General features: G+C 36.9%; 1 protein-coding gene across 2 annotated transcripts in view; it reads right to left on the reverse strand.

Moving 5' to 3' along the window:
* ITCH (itchy E3 ubiquitin protein ligase) overlaps nucleotides 1–26989 on the reverse strand; it is a 115211-nt gene that overhangs the window by 64954 nt on the left and 23268 nt on the right. For both annotated transcript variants that reach the window (XM_049868988.1, XM_049868989.1), the window contains 5 exons: nucleotides 25046–25136; nucleotides 14180–14321; nucleotides 10935–11059; nucleotides 9903–10040; nucleotides 673–718 (listed from right to left, as the gene is read on the reverse strand). In XM_049868988.1, the coding sequence (XP_049724945.1) occupies nucleotides 673–718; nucleotides 9903–10040; nucleotides 10935–11059; nucleotides 14180–14321; nucleotides 25046–25115 (521 nt within the window). In that variant the 5' untranslated portion in view covers nucleotides 25116–25136. The remainder of the gene's footprint in view (nucleotides 1–672; nucleotides 719–9902; nucleotides 10041–10934; nucleotides 11060–14179; nucleotides 14322–25045; nucleotides 25137–26989) is intronic.

Here is a 26989-nt window from a genome sequence, read left to right on the forward strand (position 1 = left end):
CCCACTGTTTACCTGGTTTAGGAAAACCAAAGACTCCAATGGAATTTGATAACCACTGCACTTCACTTACTGTTTTCAAACTTAAGATCATCTCCTTTTCTAATTTCATCTATTATGACAGTTTCCAGGATAACAAACACTTAAAAGTTTGATAAGTTGGTCAACACAAACCGAAACAGGTAGCCACATGAAAGAGCTAAACCTATGCTAAGAGCAGACAGCTGGTACAAACCTATACCCCTTCTAATGAAGGCTGAGAAGATAACACAGTTAATGTTGGCCTTCACACATATGCAAAGCTCATATTCCAGCTTTTCTAGAAAAGAAACTTAACAGCCTAGTGATTGCCCTGAGATTCGGAACACCCTGTTTTTGGAAAGGGCACCAATATATACGTTCATTTCCTACAAGCTGAAGGTAGTGCCAGTGATTTTACTTTCTACATGCTGAAGGAAGTATCAGCAATTTGCGTATACCTGGCCTATTCACTATAGCTGAGAGTCTCGAAATCTTTTAAAAATATTTCCCTTCTTACCTTGAGCCCTCAATTCTTTTTGACATTCATTTATTCTTACATCAATCTGAACTGAAATTCAAACTAAGATTTCTCTTTATTCATTTTCCTTTGTCTCTTTCTGCATTCTACAGTAAGCAATCACAATAAAACCTTACCTTGTTTCATCCTTGGGCCTGGAGCCGTCATCGTTCTGTGAAGTACCTTTAACGTCAATGAAATTTAAACAGAAAGTGAGTTTCAAGAGAGGAATTTTCAATCTTTTTTTTTTCCTCTAAACATACCATGTAAGCAAAGCCTTTTTATTAAATCTTTCTAGTAAAGAACATATTACAATTGTCCCTCAGTATCCAACGGGGAATTGGTTTCAGGACCCCTCTCGGATACGAAGATCCATGGATGCTCAAGTCCCTTATATAAAATGCCATAGTATTTGCATATAACCTACACAAAGCCTCCCATATATGTTAAAACATCCCTAGATTATTTGTAATACCTAATACAATGTACATGCTATGTAAATAGTTGTTTTTCCACAACCGAAGACTTACTCTGGAAGGTGGCTTTTCTCTTCTAGGAGTTTCTTGAGCTCTTCTTTTTTTTTTCTGGGAACACTGATGCTGCCTGGGATCTTTAAGTTCTTGAGACTGTAGCGCTTTACACACCTAGCCAGCCACCCCTTCCTAGCCTTAAGCACCTTCCTCCTGCTCTCTACTTAGCCTCTGAGGGGTTGCTTTGACCACTTACTTGCCTTTAAAAGACTTGTTTTTTTTTTTAACTGTACTTTTAGATGAAGGTTTACTCATTAAACAGTTGGTATACATATTGTTTTATGACATTGGTTAACAACCCCAGGACATGTCAACACTCTCCCTTCTGGACCTTGGTTTCCCTATTACCAGCTTTCCTGTCTCCTCCTGCCATCTAGTCCTTGCCCCTGGGCTGGTGTGCCCCTTTAGTCTCGTTATGTTTTATGGGCATGCCTAATTTTTGGATACAGGGTGAACCTCAGGAATGACTTCAGTACTGAGCTAAAATGGTGTCTAGGGGCCATACTGTCTGGGTTTAATTGCTTCTAAGAAGCCATTTTTCACAGTAACAAAGGGTACACACAAGTAGCCAGCAAATGAACACAAGGTGAACAATGCTCAAGCAACAAGTGTTGAAGAGAGACTGCAGATCTGTGCAATGGCGAGGGGCTACAGCAGTGTAAGCCTACACATCACTTCATTCACATGGATTCAGAGTAGTGCTCGGTGCGCGGCAAATTCAAGTTTTGCTTTTTGGAATTTTTTTTTCCCCATGTATTTTCAATCTGCAGCTAGCTGAATCCACGGATGCAGAACTCCCAGATACAGAGGGCTAACTGTTTAACTTAGTTAAAATCCCAAAGAAACACTGAAAAAAGAAAATGTGATGAATGTTCATATTGTTGAAATTAGAAAAGTTTTATCAAAATTCTGGGCAAATGTTTATCATTAGGTTTAAGAAATGTCAGTCAAGATATATTAGTCATGCTCCACTTCTGCCTTTTCAAACCAAGTACTTTAGCCATCTTTTGTATTTCAAATACCTAAGAAAGTGCTGAGAGCCAGCAGAGTGATAAATCAATAAAACAGACTCTGAAAACAGAAATATCAGTAACACCTCTCTTATGCAAAGACCTGGAAAATAGCTCAGGCAACAGGAAAGGCACAAATGGGTTTCAAAGTAACCAAACCAAAGGCCAAAACATTCACACTTTATTCAAACTTTATTCAATTTTACTCATGGGAAATATCCTTAGAACTCAATCAGGGTCTATTTATAATAAAAGTGTTAGAGGAAAGCAGCTAGAGGCAGGGACAATTACAGCAGCAAAAACAGTAGATAAAGGGAAGGAAAAACTGAAATAAAAGAACTCAAGAGTCTAGCTCCATTTACTAAAAGAACAAAAGCCTTTGAATATAGTCACAGTTTCAAAGAGTGAAAGTATCACATTATTACAGCACAATATAAACAACAGATTAATTCATAAAAATGATGCTGAGTCACCCCTACACTATACCATACTAAGCAAAGCTACAAGTATTTGATCCATTCTAGAAACACTACATTTAAAAAATGGTTCAGATGAATGGATAGACAAAATGTGGTATGTTCATACAATGAAAAACTATTCAGTAATAAAAACGAATATACATGCTACAACATGGATGAACCTCAAAAACATTATGCTGAGTGAAAGCAGCCAAACACAAAAGACCACATACTATATGAAATGACCATTCATATGAAATATCCAGAAAAGAAAAATTTATAGGAAGTAGATTAGTGATTCTTCAGGGCTGGAGGTACGAACAGGGTTTCCTGTAAATGGGTACAAGGGATCCTACTGGGGGGATGAAAAAAATTCTAAAAGTGATTTACTGATTTACCTCGGTAAAGTTACTAGAAGTCACTCAACTGCATACTTGAAATGGACAAATTTTATAATATGTAAAGTACACCACACACTGAAATAAAAAATGGCTGTAAAGGGGGAAACTTCAGTTTTATAAGCATTCTTTTTATAGGAAATATATTCCCCTAAAATGACTGGGATGTAAATGAAGTCAGAAAACTAAACCGAAATATCCAGTATATGTTACTACATCAGTCAATTAGTATCCCACTTTTCTTCTCTCAAAAATTAAGATAATCATTTTGAATAATCCATTTAAATCTATTCGTAACTGCTACTTCTAAACTTTCTCATTTACTACAGTGAGGCATATTATTTAACCACACGGGCTCTGAGGCCAGAATGCCTGGATTTGTGTCATAGCTTCATATATTAACTAGCTTTGCATCCTAGCTTCATATATTAACTAGCTTAGCAACCTTAGAAAAAGTAACCTGGACTTCCCTGTGTCTTTTTACACATGTACAGAATGGCATGATAATGGCACCTACCTCTCAGAGTAGTTGTCAGGATTAAACATTTAGAACAGTACCCAGCACACATAAGTGCTGGGCAGATATTAGTCATTATTGTTTCTCAAAAACTACATCTGATTAGCAAGGTCTGAACAAGGGACATTTTTGCTCAATCTTTTACTTCACTTCAATACAGAGTGATGTCATAGCTGAAATTTATAGCATAAATTACTTGGGTCTAATCCTATGCTTCCAACCTTAGAATAGTTAAAAACCAAAAAATCCAAACATAATCAATACAAAAAACTATGCTATGACATGGATGAACCTTAAAAACATTACATTGAGTGAAATAAGTCAGACACAAAAGGACAAATATTATATGATCTCACACGAAATATGTAGAATAGGCAAATACACAGAAACAAAAGTTGATTAGTGGTTACTAGGGGATGAGTGAGGGACAAATGGGAGTTACTGTTGAAGGGATACCAAGTTTCTGTTAGGGGTGATGAAAAACTTCCAAAATAAATAGTGGTAACAATTGCACAACATGGTGAATATAATAAATGTCACCAAATTAACTGTACACTTAAAAATGGTTGAAATGGCTAGTTTTTTATTATATGTATTTTACCACAATAATTTTTTTTCTTAAGCAACTCAAAAAAAAAAAGATAATGTTGTCTCATTAGAAAAATCCCATCTTCACAGTATATCTAAATATATAAACCAAACTCTTTGCCGTCAAGTCGACTCTGACTCACACAGACCCTATAGGACAGAGTAAACCCGCAGCTGGTGGAGTCAAACTGCTGACCATTTGGATAACATCCGTAGCTCTTAACCACTGCACCACGAGGGCTCCATATCTACATATATAGCAAGCTACTATCTGGTGACTTTTCACGCCAAAATTCAGACAGTGATTTCTTTTTATAAGTATTATTTTAAAATTAACTGAATTAAAGTCTACAAGGACAGATTTAAGAATCATCCTATGTGTTCTTCCACAAAAACGTCTGACTGAATATGCTCAGGGAAAAAAAAAAAATCTAAAAAAGTTAATCTAAAATTAGAAAAACACTTGTATAACACAAAGGTGATTTTTTTACCCTAGTTCTCATCCAATTGGACAATGCCAAGGTTGCTGAAAATTCGATTTTAATGCTAAACTGAAATGCTTGTTTCTAGCTTAAACTTACAGAAATCAAACCAATCACAGAAAAATTCAGCGCAGCTCCAAACAAAAATGCCTGTGGCCTGCAGAAAGTTTTGTTTGTTTGCTTACAACAAGTAATGATCTGATTTATAGTTCCTGGGTTAAGTGTGAAACCAACTGTGTATTGGAAAGAGAAGGCAACATTAACAAGTATCTGTGGTTTGAATCTTGGCTCTATATCACATTAGTCCATGTGACGATGGACTTACTATTTAAAAACTCTTGGAGCCTTACTTTCCGTGTCTGCAAAATGCAAGAAATGCCCTACAATGTTGTGATGGTTAAACGAGGACGTGTGTGATAAAACCAAGCAAAGTACCTGGCACGTGCTAGGTACTCAACAAATGGCAGCTATTGTATCTGGCAACTTCAACTCTAAAATCCGCCGTAATTTCTCAGTTCAAACCTTTCTCTGCTTAAAATTCAGGTTAAATTATCATTGCCAATTATTTTCCTACTTTAGGGAACAACTCGTAACACAGAAATGTCCAGTTCTGCAGGAAATAAACAGTAAAGTCTTAAGTATATGTGTAGTTTAGATCCTACTCTGAAATATTTACTTTTGTTAATTATTAAATATTTTGGCTAGTAATAATTTTAGCTTCTAAGAGGAAAAAACGTAGGAATCTACAATACTGAGGCTCAGGGAAGTTGGGCAATGTAATTTAACTTGTATTTTAACTGCCAGATCTCCCATTTTTAAAAGAATGTAGCTATTACAGAGATCCTGTGAACCGTAGTCAATTAAAAGTATCAACTCTGAAGTGGTGTGATCATTTCAGAAATTTCTCTTCATTCTCACTAATCCTAAAGAACAAATTGTAAAACACATCAGGACTATCTTGAAGGACTTTCTATTAAAAAAGTCCCGAGTTAAAAAGGAAGTAGGAAGTCTTCCATCAAGGTAGGATCGGAAGAATAAAACAGCACCTGACAATTATAAAACAGTTCATGACGCAGTTTCTAAGTAAACAAAAAAGCCTTTGTCAGACTGATCAAGGAAACAATCCACCCTATCTTTGTCTCGGGGCCTCTAAAATCTATGTTTTAAGTGAAAATACATTTAGTACATTAGTATATGATGGAAATATCTGAAGGGAATTCAACAGGAGAATGTTTTATTAAGCATGACACCTAACTCGGGGCTACTAGAAACTTTTAATCATAGTTCACGTTTACTCTCCTTTAATAAAGCACTGTCTTTTTGTTGTTACTGCTGGGTGCCGTCGAGCTGATTCCAACTTACAGCAACTTCACATGATAGAGCAGAACTACCCTACAGAGTTTTTCTTGGCTGTAATCCTTACAAAAGCAGATCTCCAGATCTTTCTCCCTCAGAGCCACTGGGTAGGTTTGAATTGACCTTTAGGTCAGCAGCCAAGTGCTTAATTGTTTGTGTCACCCGGGCTCCTTTTTAACAAAGCACCAGCAAATTAAATCATATGTTGTAAGATATACTAGCACACTATTTGCTATTGCTGGGTGCCATTGAGTTGATTTTCGACTCATAGCAACCCTAAGTGACAGAGCAGAACGTCCCCATGCGGTTTCCTAGGCTGCAAATCTTTTTTTTTTTTTTTTTCAATTTTTATTGTTCTTTAAGTGAAAGTTTACAAATCAATTCAGTCTCTCTTGCTATATACTCCTGGAAACCCTGGTAGCGAAGTGGTTAAGTGCCGTGGCTGCTAGCCAAGAGGCTGGCAGTTTGAATCCGCCAGGCGCTCCTTGGAAACTCTATCAGGCAGTTCTGTTCTGTCCTATAGGGTCGCTATCGAGTTGGAATCGACCCTATGGCAGTTTGGTTTTTTTATATACTTCTAGTTGCTCTCTCCCCCCTTAATGAGACAGCACACTCCTTCTCTCCACTGTGTTTCCGTGTCCATTCAGCCAACTTCTGTCCCCCTAGGCCTTCACATCTGCTCTCCAGACAGGAGCTGCACACATAGTCTCATGTGTCTACTTGATCCAAGAAGCTCATTCTTCACTTAATGGTCTGACTGAGACTAGAGGAATCCCAGCGGTCATGGTCCCCAAACGTTCTGTTGGCCCAGGACAGGAACCATTCCCGAAGACATGGAAGGGATTGGACAATGGGTTGGAGAGAGATGCTGATGAAGAGTGAGCTACTTGTATCAGATGGACACTTGAGACTGTGTTGGCATCTCCTGTCTGGAGGGGAGATAGGAGGGCAAAGAGGGTTAGAAACTGGCAAAATTGTCACAAAAGGATAGACTGGAAGGGCTGACTCATTAGGGGGACAGTAGGTGGGAGTATGGAGTAAGGTGTAAATAAGCTTATATGTGACAGACTGACTTGATTTGTAAACGTTCACTTAAAGCTCAATAAAAATTATTTTAAAATCTAAGATGCATCAATTGGTCTCAACCCACCTGGATCAAAGGAGAATGAAGAACACTAAGGTCACACGATAACTAAGAGCCCAAGAGACAGAAAAGGCCACATGAACTAGAGACTTACATCATCCTGAGACCAAAAGAACTAGTTGGTACCCGGCCACAATCGATGACTGCCCTGACAGGGAGCACATCAGAGAACCCCTGAGGGAGCAGGAGATCAGTGGGATGCAGACCCCAAATTCTCACAAAAAGACCATACTTAATGGTCTGACTGAGACTAGAGGAATCCTGGCGGTCATGGTCCCCAAACCTTCTGTTGGCACAGGACGGGAACCATTCCCGAAGACAACTCAGCAGTCATGAAAGGGACTGGACAGTGGGTAGGAGAGAGATGCTGATGAAGAGTGAGCTAATGATATCAGGTGGATACTTGAGACTGTGTTGGCATCTCCTGTCTGGAGGGGGGATGGGAGGATAGAGAGAGTTGGAAGCTGGCAAAATTGTCACGAAAGGAGAGACTGGAAGGGCTGACTCATTAGGGGGAGAGCAAGTGGGAGAACGGAGTAAGGTGTATATAAACTTATATGTGACAGTCTGACTTGATTTGTAAACGTTCACTTGAAGCTCAATAAAAGTTAATTAAAAATAAATAAATAAAATCTATTAAGAAAAAAAATTATTTAAAAAAATAATAATAATAAGGAACAGGGGCTTTACTAAGCTAAAAAACAATGATCCTTTCCCAGTACTTGGCTGCACGTGGGTACTACCTGAAGACATTTAAAAAATACTGCTTTGGCTTTACTCCCATATATTCTGATGTAATCAGAATATATGGGAGTAAAGCCAAATCAGAGGGCATGCCTGGGCATTGGCATATTTTAAAGTTCTCTAGGAGACTGTGATGAGCAATAAAAATTGGAACCCACTGGTCCTTTCAAACGGAAAAAAAAAAAAAAAAGAAGCTCATTCTTCACCAGTATCATTTTCTATCCCATTGTCCAGTCCAATCCACGTCTGAAGAGTTGGCTTTGGGAATGGATCCTGTCTTGGGCTAACAGAAGGTCTGGGGGCCATGACCTCCAGGGTCCTTCTAGTCTCAGACCATTAGGTCTGGCCTTTTTACAAGAATTTGGGATCTGCATCCCACTGCTCTCCTGCTCCCTCAGGGGTTCTCTGTTGTGTTCCCTGTCAGGCAGTCATCAGTTGTAGCTGGGCACCATCTAGTTCTTCTGGTCTCAGACTGATGTAGTCTCTGGTTTATGTGGCCCCTTCTGTCTCTCGAGCTCATAATTACCTTGTGTCTTTGGTGTTCTTCATTCTTTGGTCCAGGTGGGTTGAGACCAATTGATGCATCTTAGGTGGCCGCTTGCTAGCATTTAAGACCCCAGATACCACTCTCCAAAGTGGGATGCTGAATGTTTTCTTAATAGATTTTATTATGCCAATTGACTTAGATGTCCCCTGAAACCATGGTCCCCAAACCTCCGCCCCTGCTACACTGGCCTTCGAAGCATTCAGTTTATTCAGGAAATTGCTCTGCTTTTGGTTAAGTCCATTTATGCTGACCTCGCCTATATTGTGAGTTGTCTTTCCCTTCACCTAAAATAATTCCTATCTACTAATTAGTGAATACCCCTCCCACTTCCTCCCTCCCTCCCCCATCTCGTAACCATTAAAGAATGTTTTCTTCTGTTTAAACTGTTTCTTGAGTTCTTATAATAGTGGTCTTATACAATATTTGTCCTTTTGCAACTGACTGATTTCACTCAGCATAATGCCTTCCAGATTCCCCCATGTTATGAAATGTTTCACAGATTCATCACTGTTCTTCATCGATGTGTAATATCCCATTGTGTGAATATACCATAATTTATTTATCCATTCGTCCGTTGATGGACACCTTGGTTGCTTCCATCTTTTTGCTATTGTAAACAGTGCTGCAACAAACATGGGTGTGCATGTATCTGTTCATGTAAAGGCTCTTATTTCTCTAGGATATAGTCCAAGGAGTGGGATTGCTGGATGGTATGGTAGTTCTATGTCTAGCTTTTCAAGGAAGCGCCAAATCGATTTCCAAAGTGGTTGTACCATTTTACATTCCCACCAGCAATGTGAAAGTGTTCCAGTCTCTCCACAACCTCTCCAACATTTATTATTTTGTGTTTTTTAGATTAATGCCAGCCTTGTCGGAGTGATTGGAATCTCACTGTAGTTTTGATCTGCATTTCTCTAATGGCTAATGATTGTGAGCACAGGCTGTAAATCTTTACGGAAGCAGATTGCCACGTTTTGCTCCCACAGAGCCACTGGGAGGATTCGAACCGCCAACCTTTAGGTTAGCAACCAAGCACTTAACTGTTTGTGTCACTAGGGCTCCTTAACACACAGATTACTTGTAATGAATTGGTTTTGTCATTAATACCACTTACAACAACACAAAAGACATCTCTGTAAGTGTAGCCTACAGACATGGAACGACAACAACAAATGGCTATCTGGTAGAGTATACTAAGAAGGATTTGTCATCAGATTTAAACTCGACCAGACAGTGCTACAGACTAATAAGCTGTGTCCGCCATTGGTACAGGAGGGTGTATGGAATCATATATGCCATAATAATTGCCACTGCTGGCCTAGAGAAAAAACACTTTATAAATCAGTTCATTATTCACTAGGGCAACTGCAATTCAACTCTTACTCTGCTAACTTTTTAACTTACAGAAAAATACAAACGTTTATTATTCATAGAAAAAACACTAAAACGAAAATGTTTAATCAAAGTCACTGTTTAAAAGAAAAAGGAAATAAAATTACTTTAATTAAAAAAAGAATAGCAATAACTGACAAAGAGCAGTGGCTATTTTATGTAAGAAAAATCATTAAAGACCCTTTATAAAAAATTACTTACTTTCTGAGCACGTAGTTTCACCATTAGTAACAACTTCAGACTCTAACTGCAGCCCATCAAGACACACTGACAAGTCTCCTATTGTCTCTGTGGGCTCTTTGTCACCTACAAGCTGCAAAGTCACAACCACTTCTTCAACTGGAAGAGAATAAAATTATAGGAAAAAGGTCAATACTTTTTTCTTTAAGTCATTTTAACTGTTAAAAACCTAATGCCACAAAAATGTATATGTATGCACACAAATTGTTTTAACATACTTCACCCAAGATTTGAGGCCTTAACACCGAAACACCAGATTCTAAAAACAGAACAAAATTTGCTAATGTTTAATACCCAGAATATAAAATACTGAATATCTTAATCATTTTACTATATTCATTCTATTCTTGTAAGACTACAGTATAAAATGAGCCAGGACAACAATCAAGATTATTTAGCAATATATGCCTAAATAAATTATATTGAGTCAAAACATTTAACACAAAAATGGATAAGATCTCTTAAGTCGAAACAGAGAAAATTCTTAGATGTGTTAGATAGTCAAGGAGCAGAAAAATACCTATGTTTTAAAATCATGATATATTAAGTAAAATAAGTAAAGTTTTAAAATTACTACATTACGCACACACATGCACATATTTAAATAAGACCACAACCACCTAAAATGAGAAAATTTAAAAAGTAAGCATTTGAAAAGGAAATCTGTTAAAATATTAACAATTTTTTGGTCTCTGAAGTGAAATTACATTTTTTCCTTCATCTTTGCTCTATATTTTCAAATTTTTCCATAATTCAGTATTACTTTAACAAATATCTATTTACTAGATAAGTAATAATAAATATTTATTGAAATATGAGATCCAAAATGAATGGCCAAATCAAGGTTATTAACATTCTTCTCCCTGTTAATCCTATAACCAAGTAAACGTGAAAACAAACAGTAAACATGAGTCATTCTGCATGTTTGGCATATGAATCCCTTTCAGAAAAACAAACAGTTGAGTGCAATTTCTATTATTTTTACATACATACGTTTCATATTGTTTGACTTTAATGTTTCATAAATATCTAATGCAGCAGTTCCCAACAAAACATCAGATTTCAGTGTCTGGTGGCTCCACACACGAAAATGTAATTTACTCACAGGGGTGACGATACTAAAAGTGAAAAAGGGAAAAAAATATTATTTTCATTAAATACCACAGTTAGATCCTAAATTAGTTATGTTTTAATATCTAAGATCTTCTCACTGCATACTTTATAGTTTACTATACAACCAATACTGGCCTCAATTCTGTAATCTTATGAAAACCATGCCTGAATTTCTCACACCTGTACATACACGGCCATGTGCACTTGTGGCTGAACTACCAGGGCAGCTTCACGTGTGTATCATCAGTAAGAGTAACACTGCTTACTGTGCTACAAACTGTTCGAGAGCTCATTTTACTTTAGCGGTAAACAAGTGTGAATTTACAAATTAAACGCTTATTTTATATACAATATTACTGATCTTGAGGTTCTTTCAATTTACTCTCCACAGCAACCCTATGAGATGGGAATTATCACCATCTTCAGCATTTTAAATATAAAATCAATAATGTATTGGTTAAGCAAATTCTGATGCACAGATCAAAAAGGCTGAACCTGTTGCCATCAAGTCAATTCAGACTCAGCGACCCTATGGGACAGAGTAGAACTGCCCCATAGGGTTTCCAAAGAGCGGCTGGTGGACTCGAACTGCTAATCTTTTTGTTAGCAGCCACACGCTTCAGAACCTTTGATTATCAGAACCTGTGATATTTACAGAGGTTAAGCAAACTGCCCAATGTCACAAGGTCAATAAGTGGCAGAACTATAATTTCAACAAAGTCCTGTCATTAAAATTTGTATTAAAAAATTTCTCGGTCAACTACATGATGATTTGAGGATTACGTTAGGTATACAGTTTCACATTGCTAGAAGCAAAGTGTCCAGAACAATTTGTCAAACAAATATAGACTCACTCATACCTTCCTAAATTCCAATAAAGAATCAAACTTTGCAGAGTTTCAATTTGTAATAAATATACAATTTTAGTCATCAATTAGAAAAAGAGGACCACTAGATAATCTACCATAGTTCCATGGTTAAACACTATAAAGACAAATTCCTGAAATGTTTAAATTTCTCCATACCTCATTCTCTCTAAAAAGTGTTCAAATTTGGGGGGACAAAGAAACACTTTCCTCCCTAAGTAACTATGCCTATTACCTCTGCCACATTCCCATCACTATTTTAACAGTCACAAGTAGTTCAAGCAAAGTTTAAAATATTTTCAACTTAATGCTGCCTTTTCTTTAGTACAATGCACTCATTCTCATCTTTTCAAAATTCTCATCTGCTACTTCAAAAGAGCAGACAGTATATATACTATAATAAGAAAGCATTCCTCATTTGTCAACTGGAGATTCATAATGAGGACAAAATAAAGGGATAATTTTGTTTCTGTTCTTTTAATATCGGAGAGGATACACAGAGTGTGCCATCAAAGAAAGTCTCATCTAAATTAGTTCAGCTCGAATCTGGAGAAGCAGTCTGGAAAAGCCTACTACTCAACAATGGAAGAAACTGTGTTAAAATTGCAGGCCAATCTGCTACAACTTAAAAATTCACGAAAAGAGCTTGAGCTATGGGCTCCCCCAATATCCAGACTCAATAACACTACTATATGAGGCTATGGGGAGAGTTTAATGTCATTAACAGCTTAAGAGCCTCAAAGTTCAGATCTAGTGAGCAGACAGATGTTGGTGGAAATTAGATGAGCACTCAGTCTAACATTTAGCTGAATCTCTCTGGCCATTATGAAGACTGTAAGCTTTATAAAATCTACCTTTTTTAAGAAGTTTTTTTTTTTTTTTACACATATATTACTTAGAATCATAATCTCTAACGGGTCACTAACTAAAAACAGAAAGCCTAAGAAACATTAATGTTGAAATAAGTACAGATGAGGAACATAAGAATGGTAATTCTGCAAATGGGTCTCAAGATTATCTTCGCTGAATTCTTAAATTTCATTCATTTGCTGAAAATCATCACAAAGAACCTAAAGATGCACCTAGAACTTCAAAATCCACATTAAAGAATATAATAAGAAGTATATCCAATTTGTTTTATCATTTATTAGGAATAAATTCTATCTACACCAATAATATATTATGCGAAGAGAAGAGTTTATAATTTCAAGCTTCTTGTTTCACCATTTAGAAATAAAACTTTTTTTTAGTCAAATGGTTTATTCCTGTAACAGAAATAAATGCAAGAATTGCAAATACCAGGTAATGAAAGCAATTTGCCTATATATGCTGTTTTAATACCTAGTTACGTTTTGATACACATTTTAATACACATTTGGTCCTCAAATCAAACACGCTGTTATTTTAAAATCTATTTATTGTTAAATCATTCTTTTTCTTCCATTTTAGCAAAAAAAAAAATTGAAATTAGCCTATAATTCCCTTCAAAGACGTTCAATATCTTAGGTTATAATACCAACATTTGTTTCATTGTAAAGTGTTAAAACTGAGGTATATTCTACTTCTAAAAATTCATCCTACAGATAGAAACATTGACATATAAAGATATATGCACATGGATGCATATGGCAACAACACAACACTAGAAACCAACTAATAAATCAACAGAGAACTATTAAAATAAATTACAGTCCACAAAGATAAAGGAATATTATATATATGTTAGACCTATATGTACTCAGCTAGAAAGATGCCCATGATACAAGTGTTAAGTACAAAAACAAAATTGTGGAATAAAATGTATAATTTATTAAAAAAAAAAATCCTTGTGGAAATCTGTATGGGCATCGTAATCAAAAAACTAAACCATTACTTTTAAAAATTAAGTTAAAAAATAAAGTGAGCTACTCAAAGCCCCGTCATTCAAGCTCATCAAACTCAAGAAAAGGGTCGCTAAGAATCTCTCTGGACCTGTGATCATGGACTCTTCCAGCTGTTGTTCAATGGCAACAGTGATACCATCACCTCCTAAACTGGAAGAGGTAAAGAAAAGATGAGACTTGAAAAACAGAGAGGGAAATATCTAAAAAGAAACAAAAAGGAGGACTAGGGGAAAGGGGTCTAGAAACAGGGAAAAAAGAAGAAAAATGATGTAAGACAGAAAAGGGAACCAATGAAAACAAGTGAGAAAATATTTTAAGATACATTTATGCTGAATTACTAAACAAAATATAGTATAGACAATACTATCAAACCTACACTGTAAGGGGTTGCTTCCATTTAGGACTGTTCGTATTGTTGCATTTTTCTGTCTTCTTTGACTGTCCATCTACTGTGACTTCCACGTAAGGACTTGGTCCGAACCAATTCTTTTTATTTTCTTTGAGTTTTGCGGAGATGACTATTTAAAAGAAAAAGGTAAAACATTTTAATAGTTGAGATTTTAGTTCACCCTTCAAATCAATTTAATTTCTTAAAGGTTAAACAGAATATTATTCTTTTTGCTCAGAAGCTTTGTTCTAAAATATTTACTAATTTTATTCACTCATGACCCTTGTATTTCCTCTCATCCTAGTAAATATGACTTCCCCATACCATCCACTTCAATTCCTATTAGTAGATCCCCACTGCCAGTATCATTAGTCCCAGATTTCTATTTTAATATGTCCATTAAAAAGTACATCAACAAACTCAGTGAACAAATACTTGAATGCCTACTATGTGTAGATACTGTTCTGAACTCTGTGGATAGAACAGTTTACAGTATAGAAAAGGCCCAAGCTCTCAAGATTATATTCTAAGTTAGGGGGAAAGTCCTTGGGAGGAAAAAAAAACAAGCTGGTGTGACAAAATATGACTTGGTGATGAGGGAAGGCCTCTGAGGAATTGACTTTTAAGCAACTATCTAAATGAAAAAAAAGGGACAGCCATGTGAAAATTGGGTGTGGTGGGCATTCTACACAGAAGTAAAGGAACTTGGCATATCTGACGTAAAGCATAGCACAGTGAAAAACAGCAAATGAGGCGAGATCATGTTTAGCTTTGTAAGCCAAGATAAGGGATTTGAATTTTATTTGAAGTGTGATGGAAAGCTACTGGAGGAGGAGAGTTACACACTAAGATTTTTTTTAGGATCTCACATGTTCTTGTTAGTTGCTGTCAAGTTGGCTCTGACTCACGCTGATCCCACGTACAACAGAGCAAAATGTTGTTCGGTCCTTCATGACTGTTAGTATGCTTACGTCCATTGTACCCACTGTGTATTTTGAGTGCCTTCCAACCTAGGGGGCTCATCTTCCAGCACTGTATTTGGACAATATTCTGTCGTGATCCATAGGGTTTTCATTGAGTCTGTCACCTTTGCCCTAAAGTAGCCTTGTCCACACCCCTTGGACGGTACAACAAGTAGAGCTGAAACTAGCAGAACACCCCATTGCTCCCACAGGTGGCAACTCATTGCTCCCCCATAAAAAAATGTAATCGTATCCAAGGAAATACTCTACCACTGGGTATGTACTTCAGCAGTAAAGTTCAGAGGATGCCAGTACCTATATCAAGGTTAATGGGCCTTGAAGTGACTACAGCAGTTTGTAGTCCAGCTACCCAAGAAGCTTGATGGTCCAAAGTACAGACAGTCTGGGAGCCTGGGCATTGTAACAGGCACAGGCCAGGTAGTGGCCCTGAATCTCTGACTTCATATATATCAACCTTCTCTCTTCTTGCAGCTTATGTACCTTTTGTTTCCATCCAAGCCAGCTGCTAGGGGAACGTTCTAACGATACAGGCAGTACCCTGCTTGTGAACAAGATCTGTTCCTATCTGTGTCTTCAAGTCAAATTTGTAGGTGAGTCGGAACAGGTGCACACGGTTCTTATTTAGCCCTACTTTAGTGCAAGAAAAAGCTTGGAGCTTTTTCACTGATTTAAAAGCTGCACTTGGAGCAAGTAAAGGTGATTGTGATGAAGAATTTGTTGCAGTGGGGGTTGGTTCAATTGTTTCAAAGTGAGAGCAAACTTACATAACATTAAAGGGCAAGTATGAGTTGTCCATAAATCCGACTTTCATAACCTGGGGGCTGTCTATCCATGCACATTCTAGAAATCAGAAATTGACCATAATTTTGGAATATTTGGTATGAAAAAGTTGAATAGGATTTGAAATCAATACGCATTATCCAAAGGAAAAAAAAAATCTCTCGAAGGCAGAAAAAGGGTTGCTAAAAAAAAAAAAAAAAAGAGATATAGGCAATAAGTCATTGAAAGGTTTTAAGCAAAAGGGTGATATTCAACAAATTTACTAGGTGTCTGTTACACAAATCAGGTATTGTCTGGAACTTTGCAGATACAGCTACGTCAAAAGTGCACTTAAAGGTCATTTTACTGCTGTGAAAAGAATAAACTGAAAGGGGAACAAAGTAGGGGTTAACAGGCTATTAAAGTCATGCAGTCAAGAGATGACAGTGGTTTGGACTAGGATGCTAAAGATGGACATGGAGAGGAATAAATATTTTAGGAGAACCAACAGGATTAGACTGCATGAAGAAACTGAGGGAAAGAAGCAGCAAGGATAACTGCCAGGTTACTAGCATAAATAAAGGATGGAAGATGGTGTCATTTAATGAGATGGAAAAGATCTGAGAATGAACAAGTTTGAGGAGGGTGGAGGCATAGGCACAAAAATGAAGAGTTCTAACTGAATGTATAAAATTTGAGATGCTTGTGAGGCATCGAAGTGGAAACACAAAGTAGGAAGTCTTTTTCAGAATAGAAGATTTTCAAGTGGGAACAGACCTATCTCTGATAAAAAGAAAAGCTCAGTGAAATTTAAAAATGTGCTCAATGGTCATACTGCAAAGCCTGGACAGGAGAAATTATTTAAAGTGTTCAAATCTCAAAATTTAGATTGCATAAAACCTTTGTTACAGTTCTAACATTATAAAATAAACAATGCACTATTTCCTAAAATTTAAATTCCCATAGTAAATTGAAAAAAATAAAAGAATTATAAATTATAAACTGGAAAAGGGACCATAAAAACGTCGGTATCATCTGTCACCTGGGTAGGCTACCGCAAGAAGTGTCTACGGTTGCCTGTTTTTCCTCTTACTCTCCAGTCCAACTCCCACAGCTCCCAGAATTATCTTCCTAAAGCCGATGTGATCATGTCATTCCTTCAGTTATTCTCTACTGCCTACGATACAAAGTTTAAACTCTTATGGGGCATTTTACATCATTTCCTATGTAACCATAACTTACCTTTCCAGTTCCTCCTGTGCCCAATCTCACCAGCCCCCTGGTATTCCAGCCACCCTTACCTGTTTGCTGCCCTCACAGGTGCTATGCACTTTTATGCTTCTGCACCTGCTGCTCCCTCCACTCACAATATTCCTTTCTTTTCTACTCAATAAAATCTTATTTCTGCCTTGAAAGAAAAATGCCTCATACCTTTAATTGAATGCTTCTTTAACTCCAAGAAAGTTCAATTACTCCTGTCTCTATGCTTCTTATAGCATTTCATACTGTCTTATCATTAGTTTTTACTTATTTAACTAACCCTCTAATCTCCTTCATGGCAATGACATAGTCAGTCCTTACAACCCCCATAGTACTTAGTGATTTAAACCTGAGAGACAGTCACTATGTTTGCTGAACCAAATGATACGTGATGTTAGAAAACAAGTTTCCTTGCTTTGGAGTAACATGCGTACATAGAAGTATGTACGTTACTTATTGTCTATTGCATGTACTTCCGTTGTATTAAGTCAATGTTCTTCTGACCCTTCTGTTCTGAAAGTCAGTGCTTTGATTTGATTTTTGTTCTTCAGCCTACTTCTCTAATCCAAAAAAAAAAAAAAAACTTTGACAATTTAAATACAGACAGTGTTACAGAGAGTGTAAAAGTGGATCTCTAGCTTATTCAGCCTATTTTGGGGACCAGAGGGCTATAGTAAACATGGTAAAACAAGTAAGGGGGCTGAGACTGGATAAATCAGCAATGTGATAAGCTACATAAGAGATAACGGAGCCCTGGTGGCATAATGGTTAAGAGCTCAGCTGCTAACCGAAAGTTCGGCAATTCAAATCCACTAGCTGCTCCTGGGAAACTCTATGGGGCAGTTCTACTCTGTCTTATAGTGTCATTACAAGTCAGGACTGACTCAGAAGGCACCTAACAACAACAACAGATAAGAGATAAAACCAACTGGGCAAGGGCTGCCTCCATCGTCAGAAGTCACGACAGGTCACATGAGGCCTCTGTGGCAGAACTATGCCCTTAGTGGGCTGAACTGGATATAAACTTTTTACTTTAAATTATTTCAGTATGAAGGGCCTTCTGATTCCTGAGCAATGAAAGCTAAATATGTGGTATTCTGGCGAAAAAGAGGAAGACCCTCAACGAGATGGATTGACACAGCGGCTGTAACAATGGGCTCAAGCAAGGTAAGGATCACGAGGATGGCACAGGACTGGGCTGTGTTTTGTTGTTCTTTTGTACACAGGGTCACCATGAGTTGGAATCAACTCGATGGCACCTAACAAACAAACAAGTCAATTTGGGGAAATGCAGTAATATTTAATTAATTTTATATTTAATTCCAATCACTTTAAAATCAAAATGATGCCTCTTCTTCAAATGAGTTTGGAGATTAAAGGCTAAGAACATAAGAGTCTACAAATGTCAAAGTTCTTATTTTGCCCACATAAGTATAATGCTAGTATACAGCAAGCATAAAATAAAAAGTACAGGTGAATTCAGTATAATAGCTGAAGTGATATATAGAATATAATTATATAGGAAATGGCTAAAGATAGGGAAGAATATCAGAAAACAGACTCAAGTCCAATGCAAGGGACACCTGCCAAAAAAAAAAAAAAAAGGATCCAGGAAATGCAAGACTCTGGCAGTAATGTGCAGGGATGTGAAGGGTAAAGGAGAGAGAGGTAAAGAAAATTATGAATACATGATGCAGCAGGTTGTTCATAACAACGTTAACATTTTTATTTCTGGTCATAAACTAAATTTTTACAATAAACATCAATGATCTTTGGACAAAATAGCACTATTCTTGCCATCCATTCTGGCCCTTTTTAAAATATAAGAAAAATTGAATGATCATGTTAAGAAAAAACACAGTGTAAAATAAAAAATCAAGCTTATAGAAGATTTAAGACATGCAATTAGATATGAATAATCCTAGAGGGAGAAAGAAATAAAGAATTAGGAAAAAGAGAGTACTAGTACCCTATACTTGAGAGTGTTTTGGAGCTTTTCAACTTATATACACTGTCTCCCAACAACAGTGTAACAAGGATATTATATCCCCAGTTCACCTATGTGGAAACTGAAGTTCAAAGGCATTATTAGTGACAGTAATACCCAAGATAATACAACTATTAAATGTCAGAACCAGGACTAAAGTCCAGGTATGTTAACTCTCCAGTAGATGCAGGTCATTCATCTATACCGGTTTTTTTTTTTTTTTTTCAATTAAAACTAGGAGGAGCTGGATGACCTCTCCAAGGGTTCAACTGTAAAGGCTAAATTTAATGGCACACTGTAAGTCATTAGTCAGTCAAAATATTTGAGAGTAGTATTTATGATTTCCTGCTAAAATTTCTGCATCTATTTGATAAATTACACTGGGAAATTACACTGCCCAACACTGGGATCGATACAGGTACTTTCAGATACCTAAGAAAAATGTTAAAATATCATTGTAATGCCAACAGGAGTTCCCAAAGGGGCTACCTTAATAAGTTACCTTAGTCTATGTGAAAGATTAACACAGAAAAAAACCTTTCTTACTCAACTCAAACTTGAGCAAGCTAAATGCTATTTGTTATTTCCATAAATTAGATTCCTACCACGGAGAGTAAATATTACTAGTATACTGGTAATAGTTCTGAAAAGTAAGGCTGCCTTTCCTGTGACACTCTTACAAAGAATTTAGTGAAATTAAAACTTACTGCCAAGTTCTCTGAACAATAGCACTATGAATTATTTTTTTTAATTCCTATTTTGTTACAACTTAAAATAAAATCTCCACCTACCCTCACTTAATCTGATAAGGGAGACCAATTACCAAATACATATTGTAAACAATTAATGTAAGTATATGTAGATATATACAGAGAAAGAGAAGAAAATAATCTTGAGCAGAACTCGAGTAGGATTTTTTAACTTTTGACCCTAAATTCTTCTATTTAATCTTTCACATCCACCTTCTAAACCATAATCTGACCACTATCTGATTCTACCTCATCCCCCTTAGCAATGTTTTTTTTTTCTTTTTGCCTGACACGCCTGAAGCAGATGACCCACTCTCATTAATTTCCACGGCTCCCCCAACTGAAGCACTGGGTTTTTGGGAAACTAGGGGAAATCATGTTCATTTCCCTCCTTCATTCATCTTGCTTAGTTCTCTCCTGAAAGGATCCCTTTCTACTCTCCACCATTTAAATAGTAGCAATCCTTTAAGAATCACCTTTCCCAGCAAATCTAGTCAAATATTGGTATCTCTTTCCTGTCCACAGTTACTATGTCTTCTTGTCATGACCGTACACCTTGGTATTATTTTTAAACTTGTATATTTATGCATTCCTTGATTCTAGACATGTGTCGAGGCAGCTTACAATAAAAATACTATAGCTGATTCAGTACACAAAAGAAAAAATTAAATGTCATTAAGGTAATTTGTGTAAAAACCTTAAGTTCTGAGGTTTCTAGCATCAAAAGCAAAGAAGTAAACTCAAATTATGAAGGACGCTTCATTCTATTCAACTTGGTACTTAATTGTATACTACCCTATGCTGCTCTCCATTTGTTTTGTATCTAATGATATATTTCCTGAAATGTAACTTTTTACCCCTTTATCTATATATATATTTTCATTAAATTGCTTTTGCCCTATACATATGCATTCTTATAATTTTCAGACCCAACACTATAAACTCTGAAGTGGCTAGGGAATATGTCTTCTAAATGTGTAATCAGGCATTTGTTAAATTTTATTTTTTACCATAATAATGATGGCAAATAAATAAGGTAGCCAGTTTATTTAAAAAAAAAAAAACTAAAGGAATATAAAACCAGACTATTAACAACAGTTCTCTCTGATAAACAGGATGATAAACAGTATTATTTTACTGATTTTTTAAAAATAAAAAGCATGTATTTAGATTATCTAAAAACTAAAAAAAGTTTTAAAAAGATTGTTTCAGTCACATGTGTTAAACATTAAGCTTAAAAAAAAAACAAACATAAACTCCCAAAAAGCCTGGCCCAACTGAAATCAGTTACTCAATCCAGCTTGAACGGAGAAAGGAGGTTGAGGGGAGAAAAATTAGACTCTGGCTTTAGCAAAGAAATACTAGTATCTTTCACTGAGAACCATACATCACTAAAAAAAAAAAAAAAAGAGTTAATGTCAACAGAAATTCCCAAATGAGCTACATCTCAGTAAGTTACCAAAAGGAAATTCTACAATGTTGTCACCTTAAAGTATTACAGGTAGTCCCTGACTTATGACAGGGTTCAGTTTCAATAACCCCGTTTTAAGTCGGTTCTAGTGTTAAGTCAAATACCTCACCTTTTTTCCTTTTTTCAGCTTTCATTATTATTGCTTTTTATTACTAGTATCTTTAAAAATCCTATCTTTATTTCCCTTTGGGGGTTGAAAACATTACATATAAATTTACAGATGTATTTTAATACATACATACATAAAAAAAAAAATACAGACCATAAAAATTTACTCTAACAATGAAGAAGAGTTGAATGACATTGGCATTTTGTCAGCTGCAGTAATAACTCCACTTGAGGAAGGTTCTGGGTCAAATGGACCATCCCTGGGAATGGAGATGATGTTTTTAGTCAGAAACTTACTGAGAGTTGACTAAATGGTCCTTTTCTTCATACATTTTGCAGTAACATCTCACTGCTTCCCAAATCCGTCTATCAGCTTTAGCAAAGCAATCAGCGTCCGGGGTCCACGTTTTCAAGCAACTGAAGCCCCTGCTGATCTAGTTTAGAAAAAAACTCCTAGCTAATCCTCTCACTATAAAATTTTTTGACAACTTCTCTCCTTCCTCTTCCTCATTCTTTCTTTCTTCTTCAGTACTTCTTTCCTCTTCAATATCCATTAAGTCCTGATCTGTCGATTCCCCTTCTTCGTGATCTATGAGCTGTTCCGCAACGGCAATATCAAGTTCTTGTCATATGGACGATTTTTCCACCAATCTCTTCTATCATATTATCCTGATCAAATGTTTGAAGCATATTCACATAACTCAACAGTTTTTTCCATATCCCCTGCATGCAATCTGCTATAACTTCCTCCCAGGAAGATGTACTAATGATAAAATGTACAATAAACAAACCCCGGACAATAGTGAGTACAGTTTGTCATAACCGGAATACATCATAAGTCGGGGACTACCTGTACTTTATGTAACTCAACCACTTTTAGGTTTTGAAGGGATAGTAATTAAAAGGTATGGCTCCTGGCCAATGAACTCATAATCCAGTTGAGAATATAAGCCAGGTATAAAAATCAGTTGCCGTCAATTCCCACTCATGACGATCCCACGTGTGCTCCACAGGGATTTCGATGGCTGATTTTTCGAAGTAGATCACTAGGTATTTCTTCTAAGATGCCTCTGGGTGGACTTGAACTTCCAATCTTTGGTTAGCAGCTGAACATGTTAACTGTTTGACCACGCAAGGACTCAGGGCCTGGTACACCAAGACAAAACCAAACCCATTGGCATCGAGTCAATTCCGACCCATAGCGACCCTACTGGACAGAAGAGAACTGCCCCATAGGGTTTCCAAGGAGTAGGTGCTGGATTCGAACTGCCGACCTTTTGGTTAGCAGCCATATCACTTAACCACTATGCCACCAGGGCTCCCAAAGCCAGGTATAGCAGAAATTAAAATACCATACCAAAAACCAAACCTGTTGCTGTCGTGTTGATTCCAACTCATAGTAACCCTATAGACAGAGCAGAACTGGCCCATAGAGTTTCCAAAGGGCAGCTGGTAGATTTGAACTGCTGACCTTTTGGTCAGCAGCCATAGCTCTTAACCACTGCACCACCAGGGCTCCAAATACCAAACAGAGGATGATAACTGTTAATCTATTAATGCTACTTAAATTTCAGGAGGAAGACTGGGGTTTTCCTATGTGATACCAAAAAAACCAAAACCAAACCCAGTCACATCGAGTCGATTCCGACTCATAGTGACCCTATAGGACAGAGTAGAACTGCCCCATAGAGTTTCCAAGGAGCGCCTGGCATATTCAAACTGCCGACCCTTTGGTTAGCAGCCGTAGCAATTAACCACTACACCACCAGGGTTTCCTTTATGTGATAAGAGACAATGAAATATCAAGCATGTCTGAAGAAAAGCCAGTGACTCGCCTGGCTAGTACAAATGTTCATATTTTATAAAGACCTACAGAGAGATCACATGGAGCTAGGCTATGAAAAGTCTTAGCCCAGGTTAAAGAAATTCTATACCATAAGCAAAGAGAGAGAAGAACTGAAGGTTTCTGAGCATAAATGCAACATATAATAGCATATCAGGAGCATTAATCTAGAAGCAATATATAGCACATTAGAGGAAAAAGCAAATAAGGACAGTGATATACATTAAGAAACAACAGTAGGGAAAATATTTGAATAGACATTTCTCCAAAGAAATACAACGGCCAGTAGGCTTGTAAAAGGAGCACAACATCGTTGGCCATCAGGGAAATGCAAATCAAAACCGTAATGAGACACCAGTTCACACCCACTAGGATGGCTATAATCAAAAGGGAGCATAACAACAAATGCTGGCAAGAATGTGGAGCAACTGGAACTCTCATACACTGCTAGTGGGAATGTAAAATGGTGCAGCTGCTTTGAAAAGCAGTTTGAAATTCTTCAAAATGTTAAACATGGATACCACATGACCCAGCAACTCCATTACTAGGTATACACCTAAGAGAACTGTAAACATATATCCCAAACAAAAACTTGTGCACAAATGCCCATAGCAGCATTATTCGTTATAGCCAAAAAATGGAAACGACCTAAATGTTATCAAATAATGAACAGATTAATAATATGTAATATATTTATAATAGATTATTTGGCAATAAAAAAGAAAGTACTGACACACGCTACAACATGAACGAACCTTGAAAATATTACGCTAAGTTAAAGAAGCCAGACACAAAAGGCCACATATTATTCCATTTATATGAAATATCCAGAATAGGCAAATCTACACACACAGAAAGTAGTCTAGTTGTTACCTAGGACTGGGGGCTGTTGGGGGAAATGGGGAGTGACTGCTAATGGGTATGGGTTTCTTTTTGGGGTAATGAAAATGTTCTAAGATTGATTGTGGTGATTGTTGTACAATCTGTGAATATACTAAAAAACCAATGACACTTTAAATGGGTAAATTGTATGGTATGTGAATTATATCTCAATAAAGCTGTTAGTAAAAAACAAAACAAACAAAAAACAATAGCGAAAGGAAGAAAATGCAGAACAGAATTTCAAATTCTCATGGAATCCAGACTTTCTGGAGACATGAAGGCTGGGTGAATGCCCTGAGATAAACTTTAAACCAAAAAAATTCCCTGAAGTCTTCTGAAAATCAAACAGTAGTTTACCTTAACTAGTAAAGAGTGTCTCCTTTGGGCACTGGGATCTTTATGGTCTATCTATACGGGATCAAACTTAAGACAGCCACTTGAGAGATTAGCTAGGAACCTTAGGCAGTGAATTTGTTAATGGGGAGGAACAACTCAGAAAAGGAGGGTGAGAATGATTCCATGACTAGAAGAATATAATGAATGGCACTGAATTGTACATGCAGAAACTGCCAAATTAGTGTATGTTCTGCTTAACGAAAAATAACTTATTTTTAGAGACCTGTAAAATATCCAAGAATATCCTGAAATAAAAATGTTATTTTTATATATCTGAACATGTTATTCATTTATTCATTAAACAAATATTAATTTAAAACCTGATGATATATAATAGACACTTATGGGTTTTTTGTTTTTTTTTTTAACTTAGGAGGGGAAAAAAAGTAGAGTAGTAGATCTTTTCTAAGACTTACCAGTGATTTGAAGTTGTGATTTCATGGTCAGGCTACCCATTGAACCAAGTTGTGATCCACTGTCAGACATACCACCAATAGGACGTCAAACCTGAACATGGCAAAGGAGATACTGTAAAACTCAAAAAAAATCCCATTTAAAAAAAACATAAATAGTGCTAACCAGGACATTTCCATGTCCTGCTGAAAACCCGGTAATAACCAACAGCCTTCATATTGCTAAAAATACCATTATATTGTCAATTCCAGTGTTCATACTACCTAACCTACCAGCAAAATCTGAGACAACTGATTATTCCCTCCTCTATGGTTTACTTTCTTCCCTTGAGTTCCCCAGTCACATTCTCTAGGTTTATGTCCTACCTCACCAATTATTCCTTCTCAGTCTCCTTTGAAGAGTCCTTTTCTCTCCAATCTCTTAATGTTGGAATGTCTTAGGGCTCAGTTCTTGGTCCCCTCTTCTTATGTATCATTTTATGGCTTTAAATATCACCTATATACTAACAAGTTCGAAATTTATATCACTAGCCCAGACCACACTACTAAACCCTAAAAAATTTCACCTGGGTATCTGAAAGACACTTCAAACTTAACATATCCAAAACTGAACTCCTGATCATACCCATAAACTTACTCTACCCTGTAATCCTTCCCATCTCAGTTGATGGAAACTCCATTGTTCCAGATACTTAGGCTAAGAAACTTTGGAGTCATCCTTGACTTCTTTCCATCTAGACTGTCTTTTACATTTCCCCTCCAACCTGTAAGCAAATTCTATTGTCTCTGTCTTCAAAATTTACCTAGAATCCAACCTTTTCTCGCCACCTCTACTACCACCAATCTGATGAGAACTGCCTCTGGCACCCATCTTTTCCCCCAGATTATGGCTTTCCTAGACGACTGCAATAACCTAACAGGCCTTTCTGTTTCTACCTTGTCCATCTCCACTATCTATTCTCAACACGGCAAGGATGAAATGTTCAAAGCCCTACAAAGGCTCCCCATTTTACTCAGAATAAAAGTCTAAATCCTAACAATGACCTACAATACCCTATATGATGTGTGCTCTTCTGCTCCCAACCTCCTGATCTCATTTCTTTCTATTCTCCTTCTCTCCTTAGGCACACTATCTTCCCTTATTATTCCTCAAATATACCAGTACATTCTAGCCTTAGGCTTTTTTTCTACTTACTCTTGGCCAAAATTACAATCTGCTCCACCTATCTTGAACACTTTTTTTTTTTCTATAAAATATATGGCCTTCTGATACACTAAATAATTTACTTAGCGATTACGTTTCTTGTTTTTGTTTCCCTTAACCTGCTGCCATTGAGTCGATTCCGACTCATAAGACCCTATAGGACAGCGCAGAACTGCCCCGTAAGGTTTCCAAGGAGTGGCTGGCAATTCAAACTGCTGACCTTTTGGTTAGCAGCCAAGCTCTTAACTGCTGCACCACTGAGCTCCTTTGTCTCCCTTGACTAGAATATAAACTCATGTAAACAAGCTTCTTTCTTTTGTTCACTAATGAAGCCCAAGAGCCTAAAACACAGTAAACACACACACAGTAAACACTTATTTGTAATGAAATGGATAAAGAAATCGCTAAATGAACAATTCTAACATATCTTCTTCAATCCCTAATCACGGAAGAGTTAATTCCCATGGGGAAACAGCATTATTTACATAACAAAAATTTTTTAGCTAAGTCAGAGAACCTGGACTTGATTCCTGACAATAACACTTAAACCCGTAAAACCAAACCCGTTGCTGTTGATTCTGACTCATAGCGATCCTATAGGAAAGAGCAGAACCGCCACATAGGGTTTCCAAGGTTATAATCCTTACAACAAGTGGCTAGTGGGTCCAAACCACCGACCTATCAGTTAGCAGCCCAGCACTTACATAACCACTGCACAACCAGGGCTCTTTATTCTAACACTT

Source organism: Elephas maximus, chromosome 25, assembly GCF_024166365.1.
Source record: "Elephas maximus indicus isolate mEleMax1 chromosome 25, mEleMax1 primary haplotype, whole genome shotgun sequence".
In the NCBI taxonomy this organism is placed as follows: domain Eukaryota; kingdom Metazoa; phylum Chordata; class Mammalia; order Proboscidea; family Elephantidae; genus Elephas; species Elephas maximus.